We start from the raw sequence: 9,464 nt of genomic DNA, 5'->3' as shown, positions 1-9,464 counted from the left end.
GAAGCTTTCAAAAAGAACTAATTAATTATAATCAGAAAAATGCAGGAATCTGTTAAAATCATGTTCACAGACCAAAAGGGAACAAACCCCGGTAAAGACGACAGCATGAAAAGTGCACTCCCTACTCATAAAACCTGCTTTCACATCCCAGACTTGGATGAAATATTATTCCTTCTGGTAGTGTCCAAAGACCAAGTTCAGGATCTTTTGTGCTCAAGAGTGCACCAGGATTTAAGAAGATGCTCTACCCCATATACAGCCCAGTTGAAGATGAAACAACAGGCATATTAAGCATGATTAAAGGGGAGAAGGGAGGATGGGGAGTAACACTGACACAGGCTGTTTATGAGGGCTGGATCTGGGAGTTTTTCATAAGAAGGGAGGAAGGTATAATGTCTGACACTGCTATGAGGCCCCACACACTGGAAAGAAAACAAGACTCTCATTCTGAGGGGCAAAAAAAAGCTTCCTTTGGCATATGTTTTAGGTGTGCTGCAGAATCAGACTGAACCCTGGGAAAATTTTAATAAACATATAGGACAGCGAGTTTAATTCCAATTTTGACTGGCAAAGCCACACTCCAGGTAAACGCTTTTAATTGCTAGTCAAAAAAAGTCAACTTTGCATTCTGTTTTCTGCCTACTTGAAGCCATTCTGTTTGGTGTTAATTAAATAAATAGGTAATGGGCCAGGGAGCACGTGATTGACTGCTTACTGCTTATTAGTATGGATACTTGCTGCAGATTGTGAGCCATTCATGTTCAAATCTTTCCTTTGAACGTTGTACCTCAGAAGACTTGAATTTGAGTTTTCCATCATCAGGATAAATACGTTACCATGGAGAGTGTGGGTAAGTGGCCTCTTTTTCTTCTACACCAAATCTTAGACTTTTTTTCTCCACCAAAGATGATACTTACACAAAGGTGAAAAAAGTTACACTGTTGTTTTCTAAGGTGGTCCTTAGCCAGTTATAATGAAGATAGCAGCTTTTACTTACTGCCACTACCATTATATTACCATTAATATATCACAGTTTCAAATACATTCACTATAATATCAGTATATGAAGAGTCTCAAAACTCTTTGAGCAGTGGTTTTGCTTTCCCTACAATTTTAAGAAAAGTAGGAAACTGGCTCCTGTGAGAACTGGGAAACAGTATTTCCTATTTTTAAATGCATATTACTCTCTTCTCACTGAGCAATGCCCTTGATCACAAGCTGGAGAAGCTCATTACTGGACTGAGTAGCTGTTGCAAACCAAACTGATACATCAACTATCACACAACTTTAGAGAGATGGGAATAAGTTGGGTGAAAGTCTAGAAGCAGTAGAAAGGACAACAAACCAAGGTGTGGAAATTTTGAGACTGGTGTCAGGAGAATTTCTGAGTCCCTAAGCAGAGTGGGCCGACTTGGGAAGAATGAGGAGTTACCACAGCTGCAGAGCTTCCTCTTTAGCTTGCTCAGAAATACCAGGGTTTCCATATTGCACACTCTCAGACCAGATACTGAGAGAAACATAATTTTCTATGTGAAGAGGAAGAAGAATGAAAATACAGTGACTTATAAATAGACAAGAAAAGTTCCTTAAGGTTGTGTCATAAAGAATGTGTTCTACTGGCTTAGGGACAGAGTAGGCAATATAGTAACTGTTGTCCATTGAGTTTTAGGACGGATGTACCAGAGGACAGCCAAGATCTCAGATGTGCTGCGTAACATGAAATGACAATTGTACTACTTATTTCTCTAGTGGAAGATTTATATTTATAAATACACTTTAGCCCCCTATCAGCTCATTCCTAGGCCTTCTCTGGAAGCAGGCACAGGATGCCCACACTGTCCTGGTGCACAAGCACAAGCCCAGCCCAGGCCAGGCCTCTGGGCAGACTGAGGTAGGAAGCTGTTTGTTTTGTTATTTATTTGTTTGGGTTTTTTCACAGCTAGGCCACGCTGGGCTGTCAGCAGTCCAGCTTGCAGGTCTGGCTCAGTGGCTTCCGTGGGAGGCAGCAAGTAGACTCTGTCCTTTGCAGCAGACTCAGGTCTTCTTTGACCTGAGTCTGACTTCTTTGGTCATCACCAGCAGCAAAACACAAGAACTTCTGCCCTGAGAGCTTCCCATGTTGGCGGGAGATGGGAGCACTTCTGAAGTGCTGTCTTCATGGTGTTGAAGCAGAGAAGTGTGTCAAGCTACTCTGCCATGACCTCTCTGACGGGCGCATGGTGGGCACTGAGAGACTTCAAAGAGCCACATACTCGGCAAAGGACAACAGTGATGATGTGGGACCTTGAGAGGTTCGATAGTGTGGAAGACAAAGGGGCTGGCACTGAAGACAAGAAGGGCTGGCATTCGCGGCACACAGTGCCCTGTGTTTTACATGGAAGACTTAATGTTTTCTTACATGTAACGTTTTCTTACAAAACCATCTTATGGTCATCAGGGGAAACCAAACAGAACCTTTCAATCGGTACCCACTGTCATTTGATGGAAGCCAGATACGTCACACTACATTAGTTTGATTGAAAAACTTGTGATAAAAGCTCCCTCCGCCCCTCTGAAACTAATTAAGAAAAAGATAAAAGAACTTTGGTTTGGTAGAACAGACTGTTCACTGAAGCAAGCTGCCATTTAATTTCATGCTGAGCTTGCTTAATTACTGCACAAAATATAACCATGAGGCATGTAAACTTGTGTGTGTGTGTTTCTGAATGCGGGTACGGGACAAGGGAAAAGTGTTGCCAATATGGCTTGTAATGATCTTTTGGCTCCTGATTATAATTTCTGAAAGTCGCCTCACTGTTTTGATAGAAGCGTCCCACTATAGCTAATTCTATTTAGAGGAAGATGTTAAATTGGTGCTCGTTCATGCTTTGTTCTAGGAGACGAGCTTTCACTAATGTTATTATACAGTTGGTTGCTGGGATATAACCAGAGCATTAGGTTTAGGTTGACATCTGCTGTGGGTACCATGACTACAGGTGACATCAATACTACAAAATTGTGCCTTTGGTCAGTTGTTAGTAGGACAGTCCTCAGCCAGCCCTTCTCATCTGAATGGCTTCTTCCCAGTGGTATACAACACTAGAGACTTCCCTTCAGGAGAACAAAAGGTTCAAGAGTAAAGAAAAGAAGAGAGTTAAAAAATCAACTCATTTTTAACCCTCAGTGTCTGGGAAGGTTATGGAGCAAGTCCTCATGGAAGCATTTCCAAGCAGAGGAAGGACAAGAATATGATTGAGAACAGCCAGCACAGGTTTCCCAAGAGTGGATTTTGCCTGAGCAGCCTGATCGCCTTCTATGTGGAGATGGCTGGCTCTGTAGCTGAAAGGAGAGCACTGGATAATGTTTACCTTGATTTTAGAAAGGTTTGCAACACAATCTCTCCTAGCAAGACAAAACAAATTTGGATGACATGGACTGGATGGATGGACTCTTAAGGTGAGTGAAAAACTGATAATCCATGAGCTCAGATCTTAGGAATCTAAAAACTGGCATTTATCAATGGCTGATACTGGGACCAGTACTGCTTAAAATCTTTATTGGCAACCTGGACAAAGGGACAGGAGGTAGTGACCTTGTGCTTTCAGATGACATCAGATTTAGGAAAATGACTGATATACTGGACCACAAGGTGAAATAAGGCAGCAGAATGCCATTGCAGTGATGAAGGCTTACCACATACTTTAGCAACAGCAAAGCTGGTAGATTGAAAGTGATTGTCCTCCTCTGATCAATACTTGTGTGGCCACACCGGGAGAACGGTGTTGAATTTTGAACTCCACAGAACAAGAGAGATAGATACTGACTGGATGAAATACAGCAGAGGACTACTAAACTAGGAAGGGAGCTGAAGCGCAGGAGGCACAATGCAAGGCTAGTTGAGCTTGTTTTTTAAAGCTGTAAAATCTCAATTCTTGGAGATTTTCAAAACTCATCTAGACAAAGCCACATAGGCAACTTGACCTAATTTTTAACTTAGACCTGTTTTGAGCAAGGGGGTTAAACTGTAAAGACCTCCAGAGGATCCTTCCAATGTAAGTTATTCTACGATTCTTCTCAAATTAGTTCTCTTTCCAACTGGTTGATATACATGACCTGGAAAATACTGGAATACACTGCTGTCACTGCACAGAGGCACTGAGCCATGCAGCAAATGGATATTCTCAGCTCTCTGTTGACCTGCACACCAGAACTCTTTCTAGAATTTCTTTGTAACTGAACAAGAGAATGGCTCTGCATTGAGGAAGGAGTGATAGTACAGCCAAGAGTTCAAAGCAGAAATAAAACAAAAACAAAAATCAGACTGATTATTCTTTGGAATTTGCCCAAAGAACTTTGTGAAGACAGATAAATATTCAGAGCATGGCTGACAGAAGCTCTGAAGTAATCCCCTGTGATTTCCTGCAGCTCAGAAGCTGGCCCACTGGACCGTAGAATCATAGAATAGTTAGGCCTTCAAGATTTCATGACTGTCAAAGGAGAAAAGAGTTTTGGCTTACAGATCTATGGAAGAGCTACACGAAGAGATGACCCCAGTGTAATGACTGATTCTGTTCTGTAAGCATTTTTTACAGGTTATGTACTATATAAATTATAGATATATATAAAATACATGTACATAATAATAAATTTTCATAAACTTTCATTGTAAATTAGAAGAGTATTTATACTCTGTTTGATACTCTAACTCAGGAAAGCACTAGATTTCAAGAAATCAGACTCCCACAGAATGCATTTAACTTTTCCCACAGCACTGTTTTAGAGAGCAGCCTGTGCCCGCGAGGGCCCCGAATTCCTAAGAGATGTTTCTCAGAGCCATGCAGGCTATTCTCAACGCTCTTTTAAGAGGCACTCAGCATCAGCTTTGCATTTTTCATGGATCTGTAAATATTTAGGCTACAGTGGTGACTGATCTTCATAAGTGACTCTGTGCACAGGCTATAGTTTCCCTCAACTCTAGATAGCCAAAGACACTGGCCGATTTCTAAAGGCAACTCCATGTCTTTCACGAGGAAGGACACAAACCCATGTGGCAGAGAGCTGGGACTCGCACACAGACCTGAAGAACACTTCAGGTTCTGGCCTGCTGGCCATGGTCAGTCGTCAAGTGGTGATGCCGCTCATTGCAATCAGAAGCTGAGGCAGCGTGGTCCTCCCATGAAGATGAGGAAGGCCCCTCTACCACTCCACCTGATGCCAACAACCATCCTGTTATATATCTTTGTTTTCAGCTCTGCATCTTTAAAGCTGTGACAGCTGGGAGGTTGAGTGAATGCAGTACTGGACACACTGCTCTCTCTGCCCCTGCTTCTAGGAGCTTCTCTTATTTCATCAAAATGTCTGTTCCATGCTACGCTGCTGAATAATTGAAAAACTTCAACATTTCTTACCTTAATTTCCAGAACATTATGGTTGCCTCTTGAGATGAACACTGGCTTTTCAAAATGCTTAAATACAGGATTATTTACATAATCAAAATCAAAGTACAAAGAGCTGACACCATCAAAAATAAAGAACACTTTGGTTACAAAGGGTGGTTGGAGATTGAAGGCTTTCAATGAAGGGGTTGTACAGCAGATTATCTCTGAGTTAGAGCGGTGGCTACATGCCTATAAGAAAGAAAGAAAGAGGTAATTGCAGTAAGTACGTGCATAGGAAGTCACTGATGAACATAACCGTTCTTTAACAATACAAATATATTGAAAAAATAAACAGCAGGGGTCTTGTTCTTCTTTAACTAAAGCAAAATCTCCATCAGTGCTACACGGCATTTATTTAGAGCTGGGAGAAAACTATAAAAACTACATGTCAATGGTGTTTGCACTCTTGTTGAGGAAATGTTCAAGTAAACAAGCTTCCTGGCCTGATTGTTCACAGCACTTTTAAAGTAAATATTTTGCAGATAATTAATGGAAAATTATTTCCAAAGCCAAGAACCATCAGGAGGCTAGCCTGGTGTACTGAGCAGCCATAATTCAGCTTACCCAGACTATGTCAGAGTGACTGAAACATGGATTTCTCTTCCTTTTTTGCTACTAAAGCAAGAACAAGGGACCAGAGGAGAAGGTAAATACAGGGCCAATGAATCTGTGCGAAATAGAAGAAAACAGCACCATTTACTGACAGTGTAGCTAAGTCACTATGATTCTGGAAAGGCACTATGAACTCTGTGAGAAAGTACTTTGAAGCCAAAGCCACCATGGGATGCTGGTTCATGAAAGCTCAGCAAAGTGTATGTGTAAGACCCCAGCCATATGGCATTTGGTGCTTAGGTACACAGGTGTCATGCAAGTCCTTCCTGGAGTGTTGACTGCAGGACGTGCTTCACACTGCATGCCCCTCACTGCAGTGCAGGAGCTGCCTGACAACAGGCATGAAGCCACTCTTGCCCCACACTCTGCTCCGGAGGTGCTTCCTGGGGGAAACTGCTGGTGCACCCCACGCTCCAGGAATCCTGCCAGTGCATGCTTTTTGCCATGGGGGTGTGATCCAGTGTGAAATGTATGGCCAAGGCGCTTCCCTCTATCCCATACCACCTTGACACAGGACTTGTGAGACAGACAGGATGGACCCAGGTCCTTCCTAAAGGGTTGCTGTGTTGCAAGCAAGGACAGAGGGGATTTGCAGGCAGCCTGATCTGAGGCTGAGTTTAGGCAGTTGCAGGGATAATATGAATTCTTGCAGATGGGATTCAACAAGCCTGCATCCAGACACCTGTGTTGCAGTTGTCTAAACTACCTTTATAGTCAGCAGACGGAAAGAGGCTCACCTAGAGTGGGATTCATCTGATCCATTTTAGGCAACAGTTTTAATTAGATCAATAGTGCTCTAGAAGGGTCATCTTCCTCTCTTGACTATGAAGATTTCTATATAACTAATTTGATTATAATGTCAACAGCACATTTACAAGCATTGATGGGAGGCATGGTGGGTGCTGGTCAGCAAACCGCAGAGTGGCTTGGTTGTGACTGTACCATGTACTCCCTTCTCTGTGCCTCCCTTTCCTGACGCCTACCATGGCTATGGTTGAAGTACTCTGGCACAAACAGAGTTGCTTCAGCTCCACAGAAGTATTCCTGTTCAAATTGTATAAACCTTCTGTAAGTAGCTCCCTGACAGCAGAGATTACACTTTTTTTAAAAATATCGATAGAGTGGCTGACATATGTCCCAGTAAGAATGGGGCTTAGCTCCTTGTCATCATAAATCTTCCATTTTTTCCACAAGGAATTTTCCTGGAAACCCAGCAGTGCTGTTGAATACCTTTGTGCATCTAGAGAAGGGAAAAAATATATATTTTTCTGCTTTGTTTTTCAAATTAAACTGGTTTGCATTATAAAATGCTGCTGAAGGAGCTGTGAAATTAGTTTAAATTTGTCTCTAATATGCTAAATTAATGCAATGTAATTTTGCTATTTCAAATCAGTGACATAACCATTCAAGTTGTATCAGTTATATACCTACATTAGCGTGAAAAGTGGGATAAAGCTATCTACAAATCAGCACCTTTCTTATCGACAGAGCAATTCACGTTTCTGTGCATAATATTGTGAAATCTTGAATCTGCCAAGGGAAACATTTTCAAGGCTCTGAAACTGAGCACTAGAGTTTTAGAACTCTGCTACAAAGGTTACGTGCCTGTGAGCTGTGAGTTCGGCACTCAGTTAAGTAACTTGTTGCAGCACTCAGTGATGCTAATGGGACTTGCGCCCATGTAACAAACAGTCCATTTCAATTCCTAGCACAAATTCAGAAATATTTGTGCATCCCCCATGACAACAAGGTAATCTCTGGGATATAAGACAAGGCAGACTTTCGCTCCATTTGCTTACAGTATTACACTGTTCTCCTTTGAATACCTTGTTATACACCACTGACCATAGCTCAGGCTTCATTATATCACATGGACCTAGAAATTCATTTGAATCACTATAGTAATAATAAGATGCATCATTAGTATAATGGATGATCAAGCCATACTTTTCTGTGATACATGAATATTCATAAAGATATATATCATACTGTGTCAATTCTAAAAAGGGATTAGTAAAATATATATCGTTATAAAACCAAATATGTCCCAAGAAATCATTATATTTATTTGATTAATGTAAATTCATTAGACTTTTTATCTACTGTAGAGTAGTGATGTCCCTTAAATGAATAGCAGTGGTATTCATAACTTTGTTTGTGGCTATCTATTAGAACCAGATACTTTACTTTATCAGGATGGTCTCTGAAGTGGAAGCTTTCAGAAAATGATAAAAATCTAATAATACTCTTTGGAGGGGATGCAATGTGACTGATTGGTAAGGTCAAGAAAAATCTTATTTGCGATGCCCTTATTGGTACATGATTTGACATGACATTTTTACCTTGAAATTGGTTTTAGCAATTGAAGAATATGACGGTTTAGTTTTCAAGAAATATTGGATTGAGGATCCATAGGAAAAAAACCCCTAATTCAATCTATTGCCTTCTCAATTAAGATACTGCCTATCACCCAGCACCTTTAACTTTTATTTAATTAGGCTTTAAAATACATTCACTTTAAAAGCTAAGCCTATATTCTTCTTGTGACTATAATCTACATCTGAAGACAGGAAGGAAAACAAGATGTAAAAATTGTAGAGCATTTCACAAGCATAAGTAAATACTATACCCCAAAGGGAATAATAATCTATTGCGCAATGTATATGACTCATCACTTAAAAGAATGCATTCTTGTTTCGTTTGTAAAATGTGACCCTTGAGGCAATTAATTCAAACCTGACCTACAGAATCTGAACCTCGGTGCCCAATTCAATTTTTTTTCATCTGATAGAACAACAGGAAAAGTATGAGGGAGGATCTCTGAGCTCCAGAGGTCTCCCAGCAGCTGACCCAGGTAAGACAGGGGCAGTTGGATGTGTATTACAGGATCTGCAGCAGTCATAAGACAGAAAAGGGCCAATTTGTCCTTTCATAAGAAGTAAACTTTTGGATTTCAGTGAGGAATGAAAGACGAATGAGGATAAAGACAGAGAGACTCTCCAACCATCTTTACCAAAGAATGATTTCTAAATAGAAAGAGATGAGAATTCAGGTCCAACTTAAGGAAAGCTCATTCAGAAGGCTTTTCTGTGTAGGTGAGAAACTGAGCAGTGACACTCAAGCACTTCAAGTTCTGAAGAACTCATTGGCTTTTGCTGCCATTTCAGGTAGTACAATGAATGGCCCTGATGGATTGTTAGCCTTTGTATTCTAGTTGTCTTCTTGAATGAAGGCATGCGAGATGATACTTCTAGTCTGTCAGATCACTGTACCAGAAGGTAGAGTAAAACCTCTCTTACTCCTGGGTCTGAAAGCCAGCCCTTCTCAAAACATGGTCAATACTGACCAGGAGTCTAAATTCCGCCCTGGGCTTGGGATGGTCTTGCTACCACCACATGTCTGGCATCCTGGTGATTTCAAAGCATAGGCTTTTGC

General features: G+C 41.1%; 1 protein-coding gene across 1 annotated transcript in view; it reads right to left on the bottom strand.

The window, feature by feature from the left end:
* The window catches only part of MET (MET proto-oncogene, receptor tyrosine kinase), a gene marked incomplete at its 5' end in the record, with an annotated part of 54,621 nt that overhangs the window by 15,245 nt on the left and 29,912 nt on the right, over positions 1–9,464 (bottom strand). Inside the window, one exon of the mRNA XM_010021230.1 lies at positions 5,388–5,606. Coding sequence (XP_010019532.1) covers positions 5,388–5,606 — 219 coding nt within the window. The remainder of the gene's footprint in view (positions 1–5,387; positions 5,607–9,464) is intronic.

This window comes from Nestor notabilis, unplaced genomic scaffold (assembly GCF_000696875.1).
Source record: "Nestor notabilis isolate BGI_N333 unplaced genomic scaffold, ASM69687v1 scaffold929, whole genome shotgun sequence".
NCBI lineage: Eukaryota > Metazoa > Chordata > Aves > Psittaciformes > Psittacidae > Nestor > Nestor notabilis.
This window is presented reverse-complemented; position numbering and strand designations above follow the sequence as displayed.